This window comes from Oncorhynchus masou, unplaced genomic scaffold, assembly GCF_036934945.1.
Source record: "Oncorhynchus masou masou isolate Uvic2021 unplaced genomic scaffold, UVic_Omas_1.1 unplaced_scaffold_2135, whole genome shotgun sequence".
NCBI classification, from domain to species: Eukaryota; Metazoa; Chordata; class Actinopteri; order Salmoniformes; family Salmonidae; genus Oncorhynchus; species Oncorhynchus masou.
In genome coordinates this window covers 34154-60355 of record NW_027008612.1, presented here as the reverse complement: position 1 = coordinate 60355, position 26202 = coordinate 34154, and the positions used below count along the sequence as shown (strand labels likewise).

The following is a 26202-nucleotide window of genomic DNA, read 5'->3' as shown; positions in this document are numbered from 1 at the left end:
TCTGACGTCATGACAGCTGAATCAGCTGCGAGCCTTCAGTTTGCAAAGAACCTTTTTGCCGCCCCGACGCTTCTCTGACAACGGGAATATATGAGATTTTCCATAAACCCTGAAATGGCTACACAGGAGGTTCAACCGAATGAGACTCTCACTAACCTAAAAGCAGAATCGGATACGTTGAAAACGAAGCTGGAGGACGAAAGAGCGAAACTGCACGATGTCGAACGTGAGTGGTGCTGAAAATGAGAGAGGAGAGGGGAAGGCCCCGCGAATGAAAACATAATCTGCCTCCCAAATATAATTGCATGACACATGTAAACACGACCATAATATTAGAATGTATATATATAATAGATATATATTGTACATTTGTCGTATTGCTATTATTAGGCCACAGTGCATTGAATCGGTCATTTGAAGAAAATGCATTATTTTTTGCATAATTTGTAAATGGTTTATTTGTAGCCATTTGCTCGTCCATGTTTTATTTTTTGTACTTGTCGGATTTGTTCAGATGACAAGATGCATAGAATGGCTATGTGTCCATTTCCATCTGCAATTACACATATAGCCTAGGCTGTGGTTGAGATTTATCCTTGTATTTGCCATTGACACTCAAAAGCACCGTTTTATTATAGCCTAGCCCAGATGGCGGTTTGTACAATTATTCGTATTCATCGGTGATTTATGCTTGGCTGGTCGATCTGGTTGAGATCAAAGAGATTAATGTAACATCTCTAACCGTTTACTGCACGTTCATCCCCAACACCATGCGATGGATTATGGTAACCACAGGCAAACGTCGGGATTTTCGTCCCTATAACAACAGTACACTAACGATAGCTAATGCTAGTCCCCTATAATTTACCACTCTAGATTCGTTAGATTGATCCCTACAACATTTGATTGATTCCCTGCAACATTAGATTGATCCCCTACAACAATGCCCTAATGTCGGATATTGGTCCAGAATTTACCACTTTAAAGTAGGATCTTGGTCCCTACAACAGTACACTAACGTAGGATCTTGGTCCCTACTCCCTACTACAGTACACTAACGTAGGATCTTGGTCCCTACAACAGTACACTAACGTAGGATCTTGGTCCCTACTACAGTACACTAACGTAGGATCTTGGTCCCTACTACAGTACACTAACGTAGGATATTGGTCCCTACTCCAGTACACTAACCTAGGATCTTGGTCCCTACAACAGTACACTAACGTAGGATATTGGTCCCTACTACAGTACACTAACGTAGGATCTTGGTCCCTACTACAGTACAGTAACATAGGATATTGGTCCCTATTACAGTACACTAACGTAGGATATTGGTCCCTACTACAGTACACTAACCTAGGATCTTGGTCCCTACAACAGTACACTAACGTAGGATATTGGTCCCTACTACAGTACACTAACGTAGGATCTTGGTCCCTACCACAGTACAGTAACATAGGATATTGGTCCCTATTACAGTACACTAACGTAGGATATTGGTCCCTACTACAGTACACTAACCTAGGATCTTGGTCCCTACAACAGTACACTAACGTAGGATATTGGTCCCTACTACAGTACACTAACGTAGGATATTGGTCCCTACTACAGTACACTAACCTAGGATCTTGGTCCCTACAACAGTACACTAACGTAGGATATTGGTCCCTACTACAGTACACTAACGTAGGATCTTGGTCCCTACAACAGTACACTAACGTAGGATATTGGTCCCTACAACAGTACACTAACCTAGGATCTTGGTCCCTACTACAGTACAGTAACATAGGATATTGGTCCCTATTACAGTACACTAACGTAGGATCTTGGTCCCTACTACAGTACACTAACATAGGATATTGGTCCCTACTACAGTACACTAACCTAGGATCTTGGTCCCTACAACAGTACACTAACGTAGGATCTTGGTCCCTACTACAGTACACTAACGTAGGATATTGGTCCCTACTACAGTACACAAACGTAAGATCTTGGTCCCTACAACAGTACACTAACGTAGGATATTGGTCCCTACAACAGTACACTAACGTAGCATCTTGGTCCCTACTACAGTACAGTAACATAGGATCTTGGTCCCTATTACAGTACACTAACGTAGGATATTGGTCCCTACAACAGTACACTAACGTAGGATCTTGGTCCCTATTACAGTACACTAACGTAGGATCTTGGTCCCTACTACAGTACACTAACGTAGGATCTTGGTCCCTACTACAGTACACTAACGTAGGATCTTGGTCCCTACTACAGTACACTAACGTAGGATCTTGGTCCCTACTACAGTACACTAACGTAGGATCTTGGTCCCTACTACAGTACACTAACGTAGGATCTTGGTCCCTACTACAGTACACTAACGTAAGATCTTGAACCCTACAACAGTACACTAACCTAGGATCTTGGTCCCTACAACAGTACACTAACGTAGGATATTGGTCCCTACTACAGTACACTAACGTAGGATCTTGGTCCCTACTACAGTACACTAACGTAGGATCTTGGTCCCTACTACAGTACAGTAACATAGGATATTGGTCCCTACTACAGTACACTAACGTAGGATCTTGGTCCCTACTACAGTACAGTAACATAGGATATTGGTCCCTACTACAGTACACTAACCTAGGATCTTGGTCCCTACTACAGTACAGTAACATAGGATATTGGTCCCTACTACAGTACACTAACCTAGGATCTTGGTCCCTACTACAGTACACTAACGTAGGATCTTGGTCCCTACAACAGTACACTAACGTAGGATTTTGGTCCCTACAACAGTACACTAACGTAGGATCTTGGTCCCTACTACAGTACAGTAACATAGGATCTTGGTCCCTATTACAGTACACTAACGTAGGATCTTGGTCCCTACTACAGTACACTAACGTAGGATCTTGGTCCCTACAACAGTACACTAACATAGGATTTTGGTCCCTACAACAGTACACTAACGTAGGATCTTGGTCCCTATTACAGTACAGTAACATAGGATCTTGGTCCCTATTACAGTACACTAACGTAGGATCTTGGTCCCTACTACAGTACACCAGGTGGCAGAGAAGGTGGATGGACTGGGCCAGTTTGTCATGAAGACCCGGCGTACTCTGAAGGGACATGGCAACAAAGTTCTCTGCATGGACTGGTGTAAGGACAAGAGGAGGATCGTCAGCTCATCACAGGTGAGTGTTGGATTATTGTACAATCTTCCTGAAGTCCGAAACAGATGCGTTCATGCAGTCGTCACTCCAGGCGGTCACTGTCCATGGTCCTGAAATGGATTGTAAGCTTGTCATTGGGGAATTTGAGGTTTGGTAAGTTCCTCCTAAACAGATGGATTCATGCCAGTCGCCACCCTTGATATACTTATGGTCCATAGGGCAGATTGTTTTTTTTTTGGGGGGGGGGGGGGGGGTTTGTTTCAGCTAATATGCACTGCTTTCAGTGGTTATTAAATGAATGCCATATTTTGTTGGAAATGTAGAGAATCTTACGCTTGTGTGCTACTTCTAATATTTTTCCAATCTTAACTTATTTTCAGGATGGGAAAGTGATTGTATGGGATGCCTTCACCACTAACAAGGTAGGGAATCTTTCTTCTCCCTCCATAAGCAGTACGGCAGGGTAGCCCAGGGCGGCAGGGTAGCCTAGTGGTTAGAGCGTTGGACTAGTAACCAGGAAGGTTGCAAGTTCAAATCCCCAAGCTGACAATGTTCCAAACTGTCATTCTGCCCCTGAACAGGTAGTTAACCCACTATTCCTAGGCTGTCATTGAAAATAAGAATTTGTTCTTAACTGACTTGCCTAGTTAAATAAAGGCTATAGAACTGACAACTGATTGGAGAAATAGTTAGAGTTCTTTGAGCTGATATTTAGTGTACGTTTAGTAGACTTGCCTAGTTAAATAAAGGCTATAGAACTGACAACTGATTGGAGAAATAGTTAGACTGTCATTCTGCCCCTGAACAGGTAGTTAACCCACTATTCCTAGGCTGTCATTGAAAATAAGAATTTGTTCTTAACTGACTTGCCTAGTAGACTTGCCTAGTTAAATAAAGGCTATAGAACTGACAACTGATTGGAGAAATAGTTAGAGTTCTTTGAGCTGATATTTAGTGTACGTTCCAAATGGCGCCCTATTCCCTACATAGTGCACCTCTTTTTGACTAGTGCCCTATTGGCCCTAGTCAAAAGTAGTGCACTATATTTGTATTTATTTGACCTTTGAATCCCATTTAAACCAAGGTCTCTTTTGCGAGGGAGTCCTGCATCTCACAATCTCACACAACAAACACAGTCCCGGAAGCACATTTGTTATTGGTTGCCGTCTGGGCCGCGGACAATGGGTTTTCATAGCAAGTTTTATTTTAAGCCTTCCCTTAGAAGCGTGCCAACATTGGCAATAAGAAGACACAATATTTCCTTGGCAGATTTGAATTCTGTTGTTGTTGTTGTTGTGGTTGTGGTTGCTTATTTCTGTAAGCAAGATGTTTCCCCACTGAGTTTGATGATGTCATGGTGTTGAAGTCTCCCTCGTGTATTTGAGATGGATAACATTGCAGTTGTGCAGAATCACCGATCAAATCACATTGCATACAAAATAACTATTGTGTGATCAAGATCAGAGATTCGGCGCCTCGGCGCCTTGATGAATACTTATGCCCTCAAACACGCCAATTGTTTTCTAGGAGCACGCGGTGACCATGATGTTATATTGCTGATTGTACCTTTATAATGTCGTGTCCTCTAGGAGCACGCAGTGACCATGATGTTATATTGCTGATTGTACCTTTATAATGTCGTGTCCTCTAGGAGCACGCGGTGACCATGATGTTATATTACTGATTGTACCTTTATAATGTCGTGTCCTCTAGGAGCACGCGGTGACCATGATGTTATATTGCTGATTGTACGTTTATAATGTCGTGTCCTCTAGGAGCACGCGGTGACCATGATGTTATATTGTTGATTGTACCTTTATAATGTCGTGTCCTCTAGGAGCACGCGGTGACCATGATGTTATATTGCTGATTGTACCTTTATAATGTCGTGTCCTCTAGGAGCACGCGGTGACCATGATGTTATATTGCTGATTGTACCTTTATAATGTCGTGTCCTCTATGAGCACGAGGTGACCATGATGTTATATTGCTGATTGTACCTTTATAATGTCGTGTCCTCTAGGAGCACGCGGTGACCATGATGTTATATTGCTGATTGTACCTTTATAATGTCGTGTCCTCTAGGAGCACGCGGTGGCCATGATGTTATATTGCTGATTGTATCTTTATAATGTCGTGTTTTCTAGGAGCACGCAGTGACCATGATGTTATATTGCTGATTGTACCTTTATAATGTCGTGTCCTCTAGGAGCACGCAGTGACCATGATGTTATATTGCTGATTGTACCTTTATAATGTCGTGTCCTCTAGGAGCACGCGGTGACCATGATGTTATATTGCTGATTGTACCTTTATAATGTCGTGTCCTCTAGGAGCACGCAGTGACCATGATGTTATATTGTTGATTGTACCTTTATAATGTCGTGCCCTCTAGGAGCACGCGGTGACCATGATGTTATATTGCTGATTGTACCTTTATAATGTCGTGTCCTCTAGGAGCACGCGGTGACCATGATGTTATATTGCTGATTGTACCTTTATAATGTCGTGTCCTCTAGGAGCACGCGGTGACCATGATGTTATATTGCTGATTGTACCTTTATAATGTCGTGTCCTCTAGGAGCACGCGGTGACCATGATGTTATATTGCTGATTGTACCTTTATAATGTCGTGTCCTCTAGGAGCACGCGGTGACCATGATGTTATATTGCTGATTGTACCTTTATAATGTTGTGTCCTCTAGGAGCACGCGGTGATCATGATGTTATATTGCTGATTGTACCTTTATAATGTCGTGTCCTCTAGGAGCACGCGGTGACCATGATGTTATATTGCTGATTGTACCTTTATAATGTCGTGTCCTCTAGGAGCACGCGGTGACCATGATGTTATATTGCTGATTGTACCTTTATAATGTCGTGTCCTCTAGGAGCACGCGGTGATCATGATGTTATATTGCTGATTGTACCTTTATAATGTCGTGTCCTCTAGGAGCACGCGGTGACCATGATGTTATATTGCTGATTGTACCTTTATAATGTCGTGTCCTCTAGGAGCACGCGGTGATCATGATGTTATATTGCTGATTGTACCTTTATAATGTCGTGTCCTCTAGGAGCACGCGGTGACCATGATGTTATATTGCTGATTGTACCTTTATAATGTCGTGTCCTCTAGGAGCACGCGGTGATCATGATGTTATATTGCTGATTGTACCTTTATAATGTCGTGCCCTCTAGGAGCACGCAGTGACCATGATGTTATATTGCTGATTGTACCTTTATAATGTCGTGTCCTCTAGGAGCACGCAGTGACCATGATGTTTTATTGCTGATTGTACCTTTATAATGTCGTGTCCTCTAGGAGCACGCGGTGACCATGATGTTATGTTGCTGATTGTACCTTTATAATGTCGTGTCCTCTAGGAGCACGCGGTGACCATGATGTTATATTGCTGATTGTACCTTTATAATGTCGTGTCCTCTAGGAGCACGCGGTGACCATGATGTTATATTGCTGATTGTACCTTTATAATGTCGTGTCCTCTAGAGCACGCGGTGACCATGATGTTATATTGTTGATTGTACCTTTATAATGTCGTGTCCTCTAGGAGCACGCGGTGACCATGATGTTATATTGCTGATTGTACCTTTATAATGTCGTGTCCTCTAGGAGCACGCGGTGACCATGATGTTATATTGCTGATTGTACCTTTATAATGTCGTGTCCTCTAGGAGCACGCGGTGACCATGATGTTATATTGCTGATTGTACCTTTATAATGACGTGTCCTCTAGGAGCACGCGGTGACCATGATGTTATATTGTTGATTGTACCTTTATAATGTCGTGTCCTCTAGGAGCACGCGGTGACCATGATGTTATATTGCTGATTGTACCTTTATAATGTCGTGTCCTCTAGGAGCACGCGGTGACCATGATGTTATATTGCTGATTGTACCTTTATAATGTCGTGTCCTCTAGGAGCACGCGGTGACCATGATGTTATATTGCTGATTGTACCTTTATAATGTCGTGTCCTCTAGGAGCACGCGGTGACCATGATGTTATATTGCTGATTGTACCTTTATAATGTCGTGTCCTCTAGGAGCACGCGGTGACCATGATGTTATATTGCTGATTGTACCTTTATAATGTCGTGTCCTCTAGGAGCACGCGTGACCATGATGTTATATTGCTGATTGTACCTTTATAATGTCGTGTCCTCTAGGAGCACGCGGTGACCATGATGTTATATTGCTGATTGTACCTTTATAATGTCGTGTCCTATAGGAGCACGCGGTGACCATGATGTTATATTGCTGATTGTACCTTTATAATGTCGTGCCCTCTAGGAGCACGCAGTGACCATGATGTTATATTGCTGATTGTACCTTTATAATGTCGTGTCCTATAGGAGCACGCAGTGACCATGATGTTATATTGCTGATTGTACCTTTATAATGTCGTGCCCTCTAGGAGCACGCGGTGACCATGATGTTATATTGCTGATTGTACCTTTATAATGTCGTGTCCTCTAGGAGCACGCGGTGACCATGATGTTATATTGCTGATTGTACCTTTATAATGTCGTGTCCTCTAGAGCACGCGGTGACCATGATGTTATATTGCTGATTGTACCTTTATAATGTCGTGTCCTCTAGGAGCACGCGGTGACCATGATGTTATATTGTTGATTGTACCTTTATAATGTCGTGTCCTCTAGGAGCACGCGGTGACCATGATGTTATATTGCTGATTGTACCTTTATAATGTCGTGTCCTCTAGGAGCACGCAGTGACCATGATGTTATATTGCTGATTGTACCTTTATAATGTCGTGTCCTCTAGGAGCACGCGGTGATCATGATGTTATATTGCTGATTGTACCTTTATAATGTCGTGTCCTCTAGGAGCACGCGGTGACCATGATGTTATATTGTTGATTGTACCTTTATAATGTTGTGTCCTCTATGAGCACGCAGTGACCATGATGTTATATTGTTGATTGTACCTTTATAATGTTGTGTCCTCTATGAGCACGCAGTGACCATGATGTTATATTGCTGATTGTACCTTTATAATGTCGTGCCCTCTAGGAGCACGCGGTGACCATGATGTTATATTGCTGATTGTACCTTTATAATGTCGTGTCCTCTAGGAGCACGCAGTGACCATGATGTTATATCGCTGATTGTACCTTTATAATGTCGTGTCCTCTATGAGCACGCGGTGACCATGATGTTATATTGCTGATTGTACCTTTATAATGTCGTGTCCTCTAGGAGCACGCGGTGACCATGATGTTATATTGCTGATTGTACCTTTATAATGTCGTGTCCTCTAGGAGCACGCAGTGACCATGCCGTGCACCTGGGTTATGGCCTGTGCCTACGCCCCCTCTGGATGTGCAGTAGCCTGTGGGTAAGTCCCTATACTCCTGGATGTGCAGTAGCCTGTGGGTAAGTCCCTATACTCCTGGATGTGCAGTAGCCTGTGGGTAAGTCCCTATACTCCTGGATGTGCAGTAGCCTGTGGGTAAGTCCCTATACTCCTGGATGTGCAGTAGCCTGTGGGTAAGTCCCTGTACTCCTGGATGTGCAGTAGCCTGTGGGTAAGTCCCTATACTCCTGGATGTGCAGTAGCCTGTGGGTAAGTCCCTATACTCCTGGATGTGCAGTAGCCTGTGGGTAAGTCCCTGTACTCCTGGATGTGCAGTAGCCTGTGGGTAAGTCCCTATACTCCTGGATGTGCAGTAGCCTGTGGGTAAGTCCCTGTACTCCTGGATGTGCAGTAGCCTGTGTGTAAGTCCCTATACTCCTGGATGTGCAGTAGCCTGTGTGTAAGTCCCTATACTCCTGGATGTGCAGTAGCCTGTGGGTAAGTCCCTATACTCCTGGATGTGCAGTAGCCTGTGGGTAAGTCCCTATACTCCTGGATGTGCAGTAGCCTGTGGGTAAGTCCCTATACTCCTGGACGTGCAGTAGCCTGTGGGTAAGTCCCTATACTCCTGGATGTGCAGTAGCCTGTGGGTAAGTCCCTGTACTCCTGGATGTGCAGTAGCCTGTGGGTAAGTCCCTGTACTCCTGGATGTGCAGTAGCCTGTGTGTAAGTCCCTATACTCCTGGATGTGCAGTAGCCTGTGGGTAAGTCCCTATACTCCTGGATGTGCAGTAGCCTGTGGGTAAGTCCCTATACTCCTGGATGTGCAGTAGCCTGTGGGTAAGTCCCTATACTCCTGGATGTGCAGTAGCCTGTGGGTAAGTCCCTATACTCCTGGATGTGCAGTAGCCTGTGGGTAAGTCCCTATACTCCTGGATGTGCAGTAGCCTGTGGGTAAGTCCCTGTACTCCTGGATGTGCAGTAGCCTGTGGGTAAGTCCCTATACTCCTGGATGTGCAGTAGCCTGTGGGTAAGTCCCTATACTCCTGGATGTGCAGTAGCCTGTGGGTAAGTCCCTGTACTCCTGGATGTGCAGTAGCCTGTGGGTAAGTCCCTATACTCCTGGATGTGCAGTAGCCTGTGGGTAAGTCCCTATACTCCTGGATGTGCAGTAGCCTGTGGGTAAGTCCCTGTACTCCTGGATGTGCAGTAGCCTGTGGGTAAGTCCCTATACTCCTGGATGTGCAGTAGCCTGTGGGTAAGTCCCTGTACTCCTGGATGTGCAGTAGCCTGTGTGTAAGTCCCTATACTCCTGGATGTGCAGTAGCCTGTGTGTAAGTCCCTATACTCCTGGATCAGTAGCCTGTGGGTAAGTCCCTATACTCCTGGATGTGCAGTAGCCTGTGGGTAAGTCCCTATACTCCTGGATGTGCAGTAGCCTGTGGGTAAGTCCCTATACTCCTGGACGTGCAGTAGCCTGTGGGTAAGTCCCTATACTCCTGGATGTGCAGTAGCCTGTGGGTAAGTCCCTATACTCCTGGATGTGCAGTAGCCTGTGGGTAAGTCCCTATACTCCTGGATGTGCAGTAGCCTGTGGGTAAGTCCCTATACTCCTGGATGTGCAGTAGCCTGTGGGTAAGTCCCTATACTCCTGGATGTGCAGTAGCCTGTGGGTAAGTCCCTATACTCCTGGATGTGCAGTAGCCTGTGGGTAAGTCCCTATACTCCTGGATGTGCAGTAGCCTGTGGGTAAGTCCCTGTACTCCTGGATGTGCAGTAGCCTGTGGGTAAGTCCCTATACTCCTGGATGTGCAGTAGCCTGTGGGTAAGTCCCTATCCCTATACTCCTGGATGTGCAGTAGCCTGTGGGTAAGTCCCTATACTCCTGGATGTGCAGTAGCCTGTGGGTAAGTCCCTATACTCCTGGATGTGCAGTAGCCTGTGGGTAAGTCCCTGTACTCCTGGATGTGCAGTAGTCTGTGGGTAAGTCCCTATACTCCTGGATGTGCAGTAGCCTGTGGGTAAGTCCCTATACTCCTGGATGTGCAGTAGCCTGTGGGTAAGTCCCTGTACTCCTGGATGTGCAGTAGCCTGTGGGTAAGTCCCTATAGTCCTGGATGTGCAGTAGCCTGTGGGTAAGTTCCTGTACTCCTGGATGTGCAGTAGCCTGTGGGTAAGTCCCTATAGTCCTGGATGTGCAGTAGCCTGTGGGTAAGTCCCTATACTCCTGGATGTGCAGTAGCCTGTGGGTAAGTCCCTATACTCCTGGATGTGCAGTAGCCTGTGGGTAAGTCCCTATACTCCTGGATGTGCAGTAGCCTGTGGGTAAGTCCCTATACTCCACCCAGACGTTCCATTTCTCCACTGTGCCACTGTGCTTCTCTTCCCCTTTGGGGTCTATGCCCGGTTACTGTAACACACAATTGTTGATGTTAAAAACGTTATAAATTGAGATCAGAGAGAAATTTGATTGATCAATTGATTGGATTTCAGTGGTCTGGACAACAAGTGCTCCGTGTACCCTCTGTCCTTGGACAAGAATGAGAACCTGGCAGCGAAGAAGAAGTCTGTCGCCATGCACACCAACTACTTATCTGCCTGTAGCTTCACCAACTCAGACATGCAGGTTAGACGAGACACCTCTTCATCTTCTTCCTTCGTCTGATGTAATGATTATTTGTTGTACATTTGTATATTTTGTTTTCGTCTTTATCAAGGTTTCTGTATTCGTTCCTTTCTATAACTCATTGAATTACTTGAATACTGCTAAATCAGTTGACTTTCCTATCATTTAAATTTTTTAATTTTTAATTTTACCCTTATTTTACTAGGCAAGTCAGTTAAGAACAAATTCTTATTTTCAATGACAGCCTAGGAACAGTGGGTTAACTGCCTGTTCAGGGGCAGAACGACAGATTTTGTACCTTGTCAGCTCGGGGATTTGAACTTACATTATGCAGATACATTATGGGAAATCACAGCCTGTCATACTGTACTGTACTTGGAAAGAACTTCTACGCTTGTTTAATAATTCACAACAGTCAAATGCTCCCCATTGGATATAGTTAGTCACATGTTTTAGCCTCGGCCAAGACTCTTCTATTTATGGGGCCGTGTCAGAGAATTCTGAATTCTGAATCTGAACAGTGGTTTCACTCTGACCCTGCTATAGGTAGTAGTGTGGTTGTACTTGGCTCTCTGGGAGCCGTTTTCCCTGACATATTCAATATAGAACCTGCAGTGACAATTATTTTTAGTCCTGAAATTAGACTAATATAGGTTTATGAAACCAGTCCTGGATGTAGATTATGGGGTGAATCTTAACCTTAAGTCTAATTTTCATTGACATTCAATGGATGACTCAGTGGCAGTTAGTATTGTGTTGCGATCTCAAGATGCAGTTTGTGACGAACCCCTTGTCTTCCAGATCCTGACGTCGAGCGGAGACGGAACCTGTGCATTATGGGATGTGGAGAGTGGTCAGCTGTTACAGAGTTTCCATGGACACGCCGCCGATGTTCTATGTCTCGACCTAGCTCCTTCTGAGACCGGCAACACCTTCGTCTCTGGAGTGAGGAGACAACTAGTAGTATTTCACTTAGTCTCACAATGAGAAATTGTGAGAAACCCCCCCCCCCCCAGCATGACTGCTTCTATAAGCCTTCTTTCTCCCTCCTCTTTTCACTTAAAAAAAATATATATATACAAAAAAACAGTCCTACTGTAACATACAACATTCCTTTCATATTTGTATTTTATTCCAAGAGATAGATTTGAAATGATAAGCAGAAACAGATGAAAGGACACCATAGTGATGAAATAGTTTCCCTCCCCTGCCTCTAGGGGGCATGTGTGGTCCAGACTGCAGAGAGACTGTGTTGCATTTTACATAATGTTGATTATTTTCTACTTTTATTTAACCCTGAAATACGCTTGAAGTTAAACCCTCTTTTGTGAGGGCGACCTGTGTGAATCCAGAATCCTCTATGTGTGTCTCATGCAGGGCTGTGACAAGAAGGCCAATGTATGGGACATGCGCTCAGGCCAGTGCATCCAGTCCTTCGAAACCCACGAATCAGACATCAACAGCGTCAGGTGAGGTCACAAGATATGACTTTATTCAAAGCGACTTATAGCACTTGTCAACACTGACAGTGACATGTATTAAATTCTTAAGTGGGAGTACTCTACCCTCCCGTTTGCGTGGGTTTCTTATATTACCTGGCGTTTGTCTCCTGCCTTGGCATCAGGTACTACCCCAGTGGAGATGCATTTGCTTCAGGCTCCGATGATGCTACAGTAAGGCATCATCCATATCATTTACTGCTTGATCGCATGTTGATCGCATGTTGCCTTTCTATGTCAAAGTTCACGAAGTCATTTCTTTGTAGAAAATAATAATAATAATTTACCCCATTTGCGGAAAAAATAAATAAAAAATAAATCTAAACATTAACAAGCATTGTTTGTTTCAGTGTCGTCTCTATGACCTGAGGGCAGACAGAGAAGTGGCCATTTATTCCAAAGAGAGCATCATATTTGGTGCCTCCAGTGTGGACTTCTCTCTCAGTGGTAAGACGCAATACCCTTAGGGACCGAGTCAATCCATAGCGAATAAAGCCCTTATTCTACTCGCCACATAAAACACATGATTTCACTGATCAATTTCACTAATTAAACCCATAATGATTTGCACTGAATTAAATTCAATGTTATTTGCTGTTGAATTAAGAATAGCTTACTTTCACGTGAACCTTCTCGTCAAAAAATGACGTGTTACGTTTCTATTGGTTGAGAGAGGACGTGCTTTTTCTTCTCCAGGCCGGCTACTGTTCGGTGGCTACAACGACTACACCATCAACGTGTGGGATGTCTTGAAGGGGACGAGGGTGTCCATCCTGTTTGGACACGAGAACCGTGTCAGCACTCTGCGCCTGTCTCCTGACGGAACGGCCTTCTGCTCGGGGTCATGGGACCACACTCTCAGGGTGAGGGATAGGGGTTATCACCTGGGTTACATTCCCAAAAGGACCACACACAAAATGTACCGGTATCCCCTGTATATAGCCTCCACATTGACTCTGTACCGGTACCCCCCTGTATATAGCCTCCACATTGACTCTGTACCGGTACCCCCCTGTATATAGCCTCCACATTGACTCTGTACCGGTACCCCCTGTATATAGCCTCCACATTGACTCTGTACCGGTACCCCTGTATATAGCCTCCACATTGACTCTGTACCGGTACCACCTGTATATAGCCTCCACATTGACTCTGTACCGGTACCACCTGTATATAGCCTCCACATTGACTCTGTACCGGTACCCCTGTATATAGCCTCCACATTGACTCTGTACCAGTATCCCCTGTATATAGCCTCCACATTGACTCTGTACCGGTACCCCCCTGTATATAGCCTCCACATTGACTCTGTACCAGTACCACCTGTATATAGCCTCCATATTGACTCTGTACCAGTACCACCTGTATATAGCCTCCACATTGACTCTGTACCGGTACTCCCTGTATATAGCCTCCACATTGACTCAGTACCAGTACCCCCTGTATATAGCCTCCACATTGACTCTGTACCGGTACCCCCTGTATATAGCCTCCACATTGACTCTGTACCGGTACCCCCTGTATATAGCCTCCACATTGACTCTGTACCGGTACCCCTGTATATAGCCTCCACATTGACTCTGTACCGGGACCCCCTGTATATAGCCTCCACATTGACTCTGTACCGGTACTCCCTGTATATAGCCTCCACATTGACTCAGTACCAGTACTCCCTGTATATAGCCTCCACATTGACTCTGTACCGGTACCCCCCTGTATATAGCCTCCACATTGACTCTGTACAGGTACCCCCCCACTCTGCGCCTGTCTCCTGACGGCACGGCCTTCTGCTCAGGGTCATGGGACCACACACAAAATGTTGTCATTCACAGAAAGTTACTTTCACACCTAAAACAAAACAGAAATGGATTTCAAAAGGGGTTCTGAAAGACACCCACCGAAAGTTGGCACGCAACTAATAAGAGGGTTATAAGAGACACACAACATTTACCTCAGAGGTAAAACTAAAGGAAAGCAACCCACTCCAATTTAGGATATGGAGTAAAATGAATATGGAGCCAAACAAACAAGGGGAAAAAAACAAACTATTTTTGGCTAACTAAAGTGGAAGCGCTAATGTGAGGGTGTAGCTTTATCAACATATCCTCTCTAGCTGATGCACTGGGCCAGCGGGTCCTAACGACCAGCTGGTTCCAGCACAGGTGAAACACATCCTGACTAACGAGGTGACTCCAATCAGTGTGCTAAAGCTAACATGCTAACCAACCTAGAACCTGTAACACCTGCTAATGTTTGTCTTATACTAGTTTCTTCTTCTTCGTCTTTTTGTCTTTCACTGATGCCCGTGCCCTCTCCATTCTATTTCATTAGAACAGCATCATTTTTACTTTTGGTTCATAATTTATGTAATTGTCAATTTTTTAAAAACATTTCAGTAATTTTATATTTCTATTTTTCAATTTTAGATCTGGGCTTAAAGAAGAGGAAAATGACACAGAAGAGGGGGAAAAAACGGTGAAAAGTGAATTCCGTGGTAGATAGATCAAGCCAGTTGTACATAAGAGACAGACATATTCCACTCTGCTTGAGTACAATCATAGACGTCATAAACTATGGCGACAGATTTTTCAATGCGAATATTCTAAAAATCCGCATGAAGAAAATATACCCATTTCCCCCACCAGGGGGGTTTCCACCAAATTGACTTGTGGATAAAATAAAATAAATTAGTGCGTGATGACGTAGTGCACACTATGTACTTTTTAGCTTAAGTTTTCATGTACTGAATAAATAAAATCTACAGTTCAATGTGTTTTCCGTCTTATTTTCAACTCGACTGATTTGTTTTGTTACAACAACAAATTAAACTGTTGGGTTAAATAGCAAATGTGTCTCCTCAGATCGCGGATACAGTGCGGTTAGGCTAGTTTACGCGATGAGATTATTATGGATAAGAGCAAGAATATTCTAACATATCAACATGTCACCAGAATAAGACCCTCGATATTTATTGGAAAGTAGCATCAAGCTCATCGCCGCCGTGCACTTTCACGAGACAGTGAAGTTCATTTATTTAATCTGTAGCCTAATAAACTACCTAGCTAACATGATGCTCAGATGACAGACACTAGATAACACCCCTAGCTAATGTGGCCGATGTGAAATGGCTAGCTAGTTTGCGGTGGTGCACGCTAATAGTGTTTCAGTCGGTGACGTCACTTGCTCTGAGACCGAGAAGTAGTTGTTCCCCTTGCTCTGAGACCTAGAAGTAGTTGTTCCCCTTGCTCTGAGACCGAGAAGTAGTTGTTCCCCTTGCTCTGAGACCGAGAAGTAGTTGTTCCCCTTGCTCTGAGACCGAGAAGTAGTTGTTCCCCTTGCTCTGAGACCGAGAAGTAGTTGTTCCCCTTGCTCTGAGACCGAGAAGTAGTTGTTCCCCTTGCTCTGAGACCGAGAAGTAGTTGTTCCCCTTGCTCTGAGACCAAGAAGTAGTTGTTCCCCTTGCTCTGAGACCGAGAAGTAGTTGTTCCCCTTGCTCTGAGACCGAGAAGTAGTTGTTCCCCTTGCTCTGAGACCGAGAAGTAGTTGTTCCCCTTGCTCTGAGACCGAGAAGTAGTTGTTCCCCTTGCTCTGAGACCGAGAAGTAGTTGTTCCCCTTGCTCTGAGACCGAGAAGTAGTTGTTCCCCTTGCTCTGAGACCGAGAAGTAGTTGTTCCCCTTGCTCTGCAAAGGCCACAGCTTTTGTGGCACGATGGGTAACGATGCTTCGTGAGTGACTGTGGTTGATGTGTGCAGAGGTCCCTGGTTTGAGCCCAGGTTGGGGCGAGGAGAGGGACGGAAGCTATACTGTTACACTAACATGATGCTCAGATGACAGACACTAGATAACACCTAGCTAGCATGATGTTCACATGACAGACACTAGATAACATGATGTTCACATGACAGACATTAGATAACATGATGCTCAGATGACAGACACTAGATAACACCTAGCTAGCATGATGTTCACATGACAGACACTAGATAACATGATGTTCACATGACAGACACTAGATAACATGATGTTCACATGACAGACATTAGATAACATGATGTTCACATGACAGACACTAGATAACATGATGTTCACATGACAGACATTAGATAACATGATGTTCACATGACAGACATTAGATAACATGATGTTCACATGACAGACACTAGATAACATGATGTTCACATGACAGACATTAGATAACATGATGTTCACATGACAGACACTAGATAACATGATGTTCACATGACAGACATTAGATAACATGATGTTCACATGACAGACATTAGATAACATGATGTTCACATGACAGACACTAGATAACATGATGTTCACATGACAGACATTAGATAACATGATGTTCACATGACAGACATTAGATAACATGATGTTCACATGACAGACACTAGATAACATGATGTTCACATGACAGACACTAGATAACATGATGTTCACATGACAGACATTAGATAACATGATGTTCACATGACAGACATTAGATAACATGATGTTCACATGACAGACACTAGATAACATGATGTTCACATGACAGACATTAGATAACATGATGTTCACATGACAGACATTAGATAACATGATGTTCACATGACAGACATTAGATAACATGATGTTCACATGACAGACATTAGATAACATGATGTTCACATGACAGACATTAGATAACATGATGTTCACATGACAGACACTAGATAACATGATGTTCACATGACAGACATTAGATAACATGATGTTCACATGACAGACATTAGATAACATGATGTTCACATGACAGACACTAGATAACATGATGTTCACATGACAGACACTAGATAACATGATGCTCAGATAACAGACACTAGATAACACCTAGCTAGCATGATGTTCACATGACAGACACTAGATAACATGAGGTTCAGATGACAGACACTAGATAACACCTAGCTAGCATGATGTTCACATGACAGACACTAGATAACATGAGGTTCAGATGACAGACACTAGATAACATGAGGTTCACATGACAGACACTAGATAACATGATGTTCACATGACAGACACTAGATAACATGATGTTCACATGACAGACACTAGATAACATGATGTTCACATGACAGACACTAGATAACATGATGTTCACATGACAGACACTAGATAACATGATGTTCACATGACAGACACTAGATAACATGATGTTCACATGACAGACATTAGATAACATGATGTTCACATGACAGACACTAGATAACATGAGGTTCACATGACAGACACTAGATAACATGATGTTCACATGACAGACACTAGATAACATGATGTTCACATGATTACAAAACACTTTGTGATTTGTCACACAGTCTTTGCACTGAAATGGTTTCTCCCCATTGTGAGTCCTCATATACAGTTTCAGTAGTTACTCACTTATTTAAATTCTTAGAGTTATGTACTCCTGTTCATTCAATTGTTCTGATGATCATATTTGGATAATTTTGTGTAATTATTATATTATAGTTCAGTGTATATACAAAATAATATAAATTATTTTCAGATTTGTCTGTGATTTGAAGTAAATACAAAAATAAATACGTATATGTTTTTACATACTATATGTCAATGATGTCTATGATTGATTGGACAATTGAAGTTTTGTAGAAAAAAACTAGAAGTGGAATCACCAATCGGATCACATATCTTGGTATTTATCACGCCCTGAACCTTAGAGAGACGTTTTAATTCTCTATTTGGTTAGGTCAGGGTGTGATGTGGAGTGGGCATTCTATGTTTTGTGTTTCTATGATTTTCTATTTCTATGTTTTGGCCGGGTATGGTTCTCAATCAGGGACAGCTGTCTATCGTTGTCTCTGATTGGGAACCATACTTAGGTACCCTTTTTCCCCACTTGTGTGTGTGGGAAGTTAACTTTATTTGATGGCACAGAGCCTTAAGCGTCACGGTTTGTATTGTTGATTGTTTTGTCGGCGTCATTTCTTAAATAACGTAAAATGTACGCTGCACCTTGGTCCTCATCCTTCAACAGCCGTGACAGAACTTCCCACCAACAAAGGACCAAGCAACGTGGTAAAGAGGACTCCTGGACATGGGAGGAGATCCTGGATGGTAAGGGACCCTGGAGGCAGGCTGGGGAGTATCGTCGTCCACGGGAGGAACTGGAGGCAGCTAAGGAGGAGAGGCAACATTGAGGGAACACGGCTGGCAAGGAAGCCCAAGAGGCAGCCCCAAAAAAAATGTTTTTAGGACCAGGTTGTGGATTTTGTCAGACAAAGCCAAATGAGGGCAGCAGCTGACCACCTTCGTGTTCTGGAAATTGAGGAATTCCTCACTAATGTAGCTTTTTTTGCGGACATATTCCGTAACTTAAAACGGGTTAAATCTGCAGTTACAAGGAAGAGGGAAAACAGTGTTGGACTTGGTGGAAAGGCCTTTAGTAGGAAGCTTTGAGTTGTTGGATTTGGACTTGTCCTCTGGAAGGCTACTGCACTTCAGCACACTGAAGAAACGACAGGCGGAGGGACCAGGCCGCAGCATCGTCACAGAGCTGATGGAAGACTTCAGCACACTGAAGAAACGACAGGCGGAGGGACCAGGCCGCAGCATCGTCACAGAGCTGATGGAAGACTTCAGCACACTGAAGAAACGACAGACGGAGGGACCAGGCCGCAGCATCGTCACAGAGCTGATGGAAGACTTCAGCACACTGAAGAAACGACAGGCGGAGGGACCAGGCCGCAGCATCGTCACAGAGCTGATGGAAGACTTCAGCACACTGAAGAAACGACAGGCGGAGGGACCAGGCCGCAGCATCGTCACAGAGCTGATGGAAGACTTCAGCACACTGAAGAAACGACAGGCGGAGGGACCAGGTCGCAGCATCGTCACAGAGCTGATGGAAGACTTCAGCACACTGAAGAAACGACAGGCGGAGGGACCAGGCCGCAGCATCGTCACAGAGCTGATGGAAGACTTCAACACACTGAAGAAACGACAGGCGGGGGGACCAGGTCGCAGCATCGTCACAGAGCTGATCTTCTCCACCAGATTGGAAGACTACAGCATGTCTGCCCAAGGATATCATTGCATTTGAACGTGATCCTTTCACAGTCCACCCAGGTGGGGAATTCTCCTCCCTTGCTAAGAAAGCGATACCCACGCTTAATGTAGACTCACAGTTGGGAGAAACCATATCAGTGCAAAGAATACTGTGGCAGGTACTTCAGAGTGAAGGGATACCTGACGGTTCGTAGGACTCCCTGGGAAAGGAGTTCAATGTAATTTGTGTGGAACTCACTTGTCAGCAAAAAGTGTGAAAAGACATCTGCCAACATGTGATGTAACAATGCCTGTCTTGCAGGGGCCGCCCTCGACCCAGACAAAGCACAGGTGGAGCTTAGCCCCGGTACTTTTGGTTAAGTCAATTCTGCCTACAACAATATCTGAAATTAAAATTTGTTGTCCACATTAAAATCTTCCTCAGGCAACAACAACAACACGAGTAAACAACAGCAAAATCAGAAAGCCCCATAGTAAAATAGTTCACCTTTTCAATTGGTCAGCTTGTCACATTCTATGCTGTCTATTCACCTATACTACACCAAGGTAATACAACATTAGTTGTTTCTTTATTCATGTTGTTGTGGTTGCCCATTTTAAAGAAAATTGTATAAAATGCTTAAAAGGTCCATCATTGGATTTCCTTTGGAATAAAATACATATTGTGCTTGTTTGAGGGGTAAGTTGAAAGCAACCGACTGTTGACAAGTCGCAGAGTGAAGTCGGGACAGCCGAACCGTCGGTCACTGAAGTAGTTTTCCAACAGTAAGGCTCCGTGCAACATGCCAGTGTTGCCGTAGTTTATAAAAGTTTTTCTTTATAATGTCGAAATAAAAATGTCTACAACCCCCATATCACATAATGACAATATACAGTACACAATCCATGTCTCAAAAGGCTTCAAAACCCTTCTTTAACCGGGCTCCTCACCTTTATAGACACTGATTCACGTGTATTTAACAAGTGACATCAATAAGGGATCATAGCTTTCACCTGGAGTCACCTGGTCAGTCTGTCATGTAAAGAGCAGGTGTTCATAATGTTTTGTACACAGTGTATGTGTGTACATTGTACAGCCAAGTAGTGAGAGAGAGGGCCTCAAATCACATTCATTTGTACATATCCACTGTATACATTAATTGCGGAAAAGTTTGTTCCTGTTTCAGTCACGTCTTTGTCACATTCACCTGGGTCAAACAATAGAGCCTCACAATGCAGGCGGTCACAGTTTATTGGTCGCGTACACAGATGGTATCACAGTTTATTGGTCGCGTACACAGATGGTATCACAGTTTATTGGTTGCGTACACAGATGGTATCACAGTTTATTGGTCGCGTACACGGATGGTATCACAGTTTATTGGTCGCGTACACAGATGGTATCACAGTTGATTGGTCGCGTACACAGATGGTATCACAGTTGATTGGTCGCGTACACAGATGGTATCACAGTTTATTGGTTGCGTACACAGATGGTATCACAGTTTATTGGTTGCGTACACAGATGGTATCACAGTTTATTGGTCGCGTACACAGATGGTATCACAGTTGATTGGTCGCGTACACAGATGGTATCACAGTTGAGGCAGAATGTTTGTTTCTAGCGCTGACAGTGCAGCAATACCTAGCAATTAAAAAAGCAATACACACATAATCCAGAAAATAAATTAAGAAATATCAGAACGAGCAATGTCAGAGGTCGGAATATAAATATATATACATTGCCTTGCGAAAGTATTCGGCCCCCTTGAACTTTGCGACCTTTTGCCACATTTCAGGCTTCAAACATAAAGATATAAAACTGTATTTTTTTGTGAAGAATCAACAACAAGTGGGACACAATCATGAAGTGGAACGACATTTATTGGATATTTCAAACTTTTTTAACAAATCAAAAACGGAAAAATTGGGCGTGCAAAATTATTTATTTTTATATCTTTATGTTTGAAGCCTGAAATGTGGCAAAAGGTCGCAAAGTTCAAGGGGGCCGAATACTTTCGCAAGGCACTGTAGTGTCTTCAGAAAGTGTCCAAACCCCTGGACTTATTCCACATTTTGTTGTGTTACAGCCTGAATTAAACATGGATTAAATATATTTCCCCCCCACCATCCATCTACACACAATACACCATTATGAAAAAGTGAAAACATGTTTACAAATTTTGGCAAATATATAGAAAATTTAATACAGAATCGAATTTACTTAAGTATTCACAAAGAAGAAGTTAATGTCAGAGCAGAAACTATACCATGAAGTCCAAGGAACTGTTTGTTGATCTCAGAGATAGAATTGTGATGAGTCAGATATCTGGGGAATTTCTAGAGTGTTGAACGTCTCCAAGAGCACAGTGGTCTCCATCATTTGGGAAATGGAAGAAATATGGAACTAACCAGATTCTGCCTAAAGCTGGCTGTCAGGATCAAACTGAGCAACCGGCCAAGAATGATCTTGGTCAGGGAGGTGACCAAGATCCAAATGATCACTCTAACAGAACTTCAGCGTTCCTTGGCTGAAATTGGAGAACCTGCCAGAAAAACAAGTCTCTACAGCAATTCACCAATCTGGGCTTAATGGGAGAGTTAGCCAGACGGAAGCCACACTTGAGAAAAAGGCACATGTCAGCACAACTGGAGTTTGCAGAAAGACTGAGTGGATAAGCCAAAATATTCTGTGATCTGATGAGACAAAAATGTAACTCTTTGGCCTTTAATGGCCTCGCGCTATGTCTGGAGAAAAGCAGGCACAACACATCACACGTCTAACCACATCCTTATTGTAAAGCATGGTGGTGGCAGCCTCATTCTATGGGGATGCTTTTCAGCAGCTGGGACAGGGAGACTGGTAAGGATAGAGGGAACAATGAATGGAGCCAAATACAGGCAATTCCTTGATGAGAACCTGTTACAGAGTGCAAACGACCTTAGACTGGGGTGAAGATTTATTTTCCAACAGGACAATGACCCTAAGCATACAGCCAAAGGAACGCTGGAATGGCTGCAAAACAAGAATGTGTAAGTCCTTGAGTGGCCCAGCCAGAGCCCAGACTTGAACCCCATTGAAAATCTGTGGAACGACTTGAAGATTGCCACCTACTGTACGGGATGGTAAAAAATACCTCAAAAACAAAATGTGTTTTGGATGAACAAATTCATACTAATTACCAGAAACAATAACCAAATTCACACTTACTACCCTGAATTTCAAACAAAAACAAAAACCTGTACTCCTTCTGTCAGATTTAAATGTATATTCAGATCCCTACCCAGGCTCAGGAACCTGGGAGGTGGGAGCCTCTTCATTCAATACTCCCTAGAACATTTTGTCTATAAAGTCATGAAGATCCAGAAATGTACATTTAAGTCATTTAGCAGACACTCTTATCCAGAGCGACTTACAAATTGGTGAATTCACCTTCTGACATCCAGTGGAACAGCCACTTTACAATAGTGCATCTAGATCATTTAAGGGGGGGGGGGGTGAGAAGGATTACTTATCCTATCCTAGGTATTCCTTGAAGAGGTGGGGTTTCAGGTGTAACCTGAAACCCCTGCTTGCCGCCTTCACAATGATGTCCAGCTTCTTCGATTTCAAAAAAATAAAAATAGTTTGACTAGTGTAATTTATCCCTTGCACTGTAAACTCCTCTTAAACTTATAAAAAGGACGCCCAAGGAAACACGGAATTGAGATGCCTGATCTGAAATGTGAAGTCCACCTTCTTCACTGTCAGTGTGTCAGGATCCTACGAGCTGAACAGCAGACTGTGGGACATCTACCACCATCCCCTCTACTTACTCCTTCAGATATTTTCACTGCCTCTACATCACAGGAGGCGAGGACGGCTCATGATAATGTCTGGAACGGAGCAAATGGAATGGCATCAAACACCTGGAAACCATGGAAACCATGTGTTTGATGTATTTAATACCATTCCACTAATGACGCTCCAGTCATTACCTTGAGCCCGTTTTCCCCAATTTAGCTGCCACCAACCTCCTGTGTTCCACATAGGAGACCTGCTGGATAGCCCTGATCCCAGCTACTACACCTCCTTCATCCTTACAGGGATCTCGGGAACGTGATTCCCATCACCATTACAGCAACATGCTTCATCCGACTCTTCAACTACCACATATTTATTCCTTCGACAAACACTTGCCACGTGTCCAAACTTTTTACAATTGTAACTCTGCAGCGGCTTCTGTACATATATGGTCTCACCTCATATCTCACATACCCAAGTTTTACATAAGACAGGAGAACCACTTCATCAAACAGTAAAACCGATAGGCTTTGCTCCTTCTTTCCGTCCATCATTCAATTCAAGCGACGTGCATTTACCACTCCTGGAACGATATCCCTAAACCACATAGATGGCACATTTAACCACAGTCTCTTTGTCCAACGAGACACCAGAGATGACACATTTAACCACAGCCTATGTGTCCGAGACACCAGAGATGACTCATTTAACCACAGTCTCTTTGTCCAACGAGACACCAGAGATGACACATTTAACCACAGCCTGTGACCAACGAGACACCAGAGATGACACATTTAACCACAGTCTCTTTGTCCAATGAGACACCAGAGATGACACATTTAACCACAGCCTATGTGTCCGAGATACCAGAGATGACACATTTAACCACAGCCTGTGACCAACGAGACACCAGAGATGACACATTTAACCACAGCCTGTGTCCAACGAAACACCAGAGATGACACATTTAACCACAGCCTGTGACCAATGAGACACCAGCGATGACACATTTAACCGGTGCCCTACTCTGAAAATCATAGCTTTCCACATCATACGTCAACATTTTGTAGAGCCACAGAGCTTTCTCCTGTTGCGCTTTCGACACACAACATCATACCTCTCCTGGTCACTCCGACCGAATACACTTTACCCAATTCATCCTTCACCATCTTCGAGACTGCAAAGGGGTCATCCAAAAAACAAACATCCTTGCCTATGAATCGCACTCCAACCATAAACTTCTGTTCATTTCCAATCTTACCCCTTTTTTACTCAATTTTTCTTCACCATCGTCCACTCATTCTCACCAACAGTCCTCACACCGAGAGAATTGCACAAAACTTCCACCATTACTTCCAAGGCTCTTTCGTCTCTGACATGAACTGTCAACTGTGGGACCTTATATACACAGTTGGGTGCCTTTCCAAATCATGTCCAATCAATTGAATTTACCACAGGTGGACTCCAATCAAGTTGTAGAAACATCTCAAGGATTATCAAAGGAAACAGGATGCACCTGAGCTCAATTTCGAGTCTCATAGCAAAGGGTCTGAATACTTATGTAAATAAGGTATTTCCTGTTTATTTTATTTTTAAGAAATTTGCTAAAAATTCTAAAAACCTATTTTTGCTTTGCCCTTATGGGGCGTTGTGTGTAGATTGATGAGGAACATGTTTTATTTAATCCATTTTAGAGAAAGGCAAAATGTGAAAACAGTCAAGGGGTCTGAATACTTTCCCGAATGCACTGTATAAAGTGGGTGAAACAATGTGTAGAAGTTATTTATTTTATTAGCCTTTATTTTACTAGGCAAGTCAGTTAAGAACAAATTCTTATTTCCAATGACGGCCTAGGAACAGTGGGTTAACTGCCTTTTCAGGGGCAGATCGACAGAACCTTGTCAGCTTGGGGATTTGAACTTGCAACCTTTCGGTTACTAGTCCAACGCTCTAACCACTAGGCTACACTGCCGCCCCATTAAAGTGTCCAATGTTCAATGACTCTATGTACATAGGGCAGCAGTCTCTTAGGTGCAGGGTAGGGTACTGGGACGAGGCTGGCTAGTGGGGACTACTGTCAGTCTAATGGCCTGGATATAGAAGTTGTTTCTCAGTCTCCCAGCTTTGATGTCTCCACCTTCTAGATGGTAGCGGGGTGAACAGCCCGTGGGTCGGGAGGCCAAGCCAAATTGCTTCAGCCTCCTGAGGTCGAAGAGGTGCTATTGCGTCTTCTTCACCATGCTGTCTGTGTGAAGGGAACATTGCAAGCTGTCAGTGATGTGCTGGTCCGAGGAACTTGAAGATTTTAACACTCTCCACTGTGGCCTCGTCGATGTCTGCAGGATGAAGTTGGTGAAAGGGATACCTAATCAGTTGTACAACTGAATGCCTTCAACTGAAAGGTGTCTTCTCTGCATTTTACCCAACCCTTCTGAATCAGAGGGGTGCTGTGATCGAGGGGGTTGCTGTGATCGCGCGGGGGGGGCTGCTGTAATCGACATCCACGACATCAACGCCCAGGGAACAGTGGCTTAACTGCCTTGCTCAGGGGGCAGAACAAAATATGTTTTACCTTGTCAGCTATGGGATTCAATCCAGCAACCTTTCAGTTACTGGCCCAATGCTCCTACCCCGCCAGGCTACCTGCCACCCCCAAGAGCAACTGCAAATTTGCAGTGACTGCAGTAAAACCTTTATGACCTTTGATTACATGATTTTTGTAAGTTCATGGAGTCGA

At 43.7% G+C, this 26202-nt stretch overlaps 1 protein-coding gene across 1 annotated transcript; it reads left to right on the top strand.

The window, feature by feature from the left end:
• Window positions 1–15418, top strand: LOC135532977 (guanine nucleotide-binding protein subunit beta-5a). The gene is made up of 11 exons (XM_064960387.1): window positions 1–226; window positions 3064–3200; window positions 3560–3601; window positions 8486–8562; window positions 11014–11146; window positions 11948–12091; window positions 12524–12615; window positions 12771–12819; window positions 12996–13092; window positions 13342–13508; window positions 15072–15418. Exons 1-11 carry the CDS (start codon window positions 91–93, stop codon window positions 15081–15083), a joined length of 1086 nt encoding a protein of 361 aa, XP_064816459.1. The 5' UTR covers window positions 1–90; the 3' UTR covers window positions 15084–15418.
• Window positions 15419–26202: the final 10784 nt, after the last annotated feature.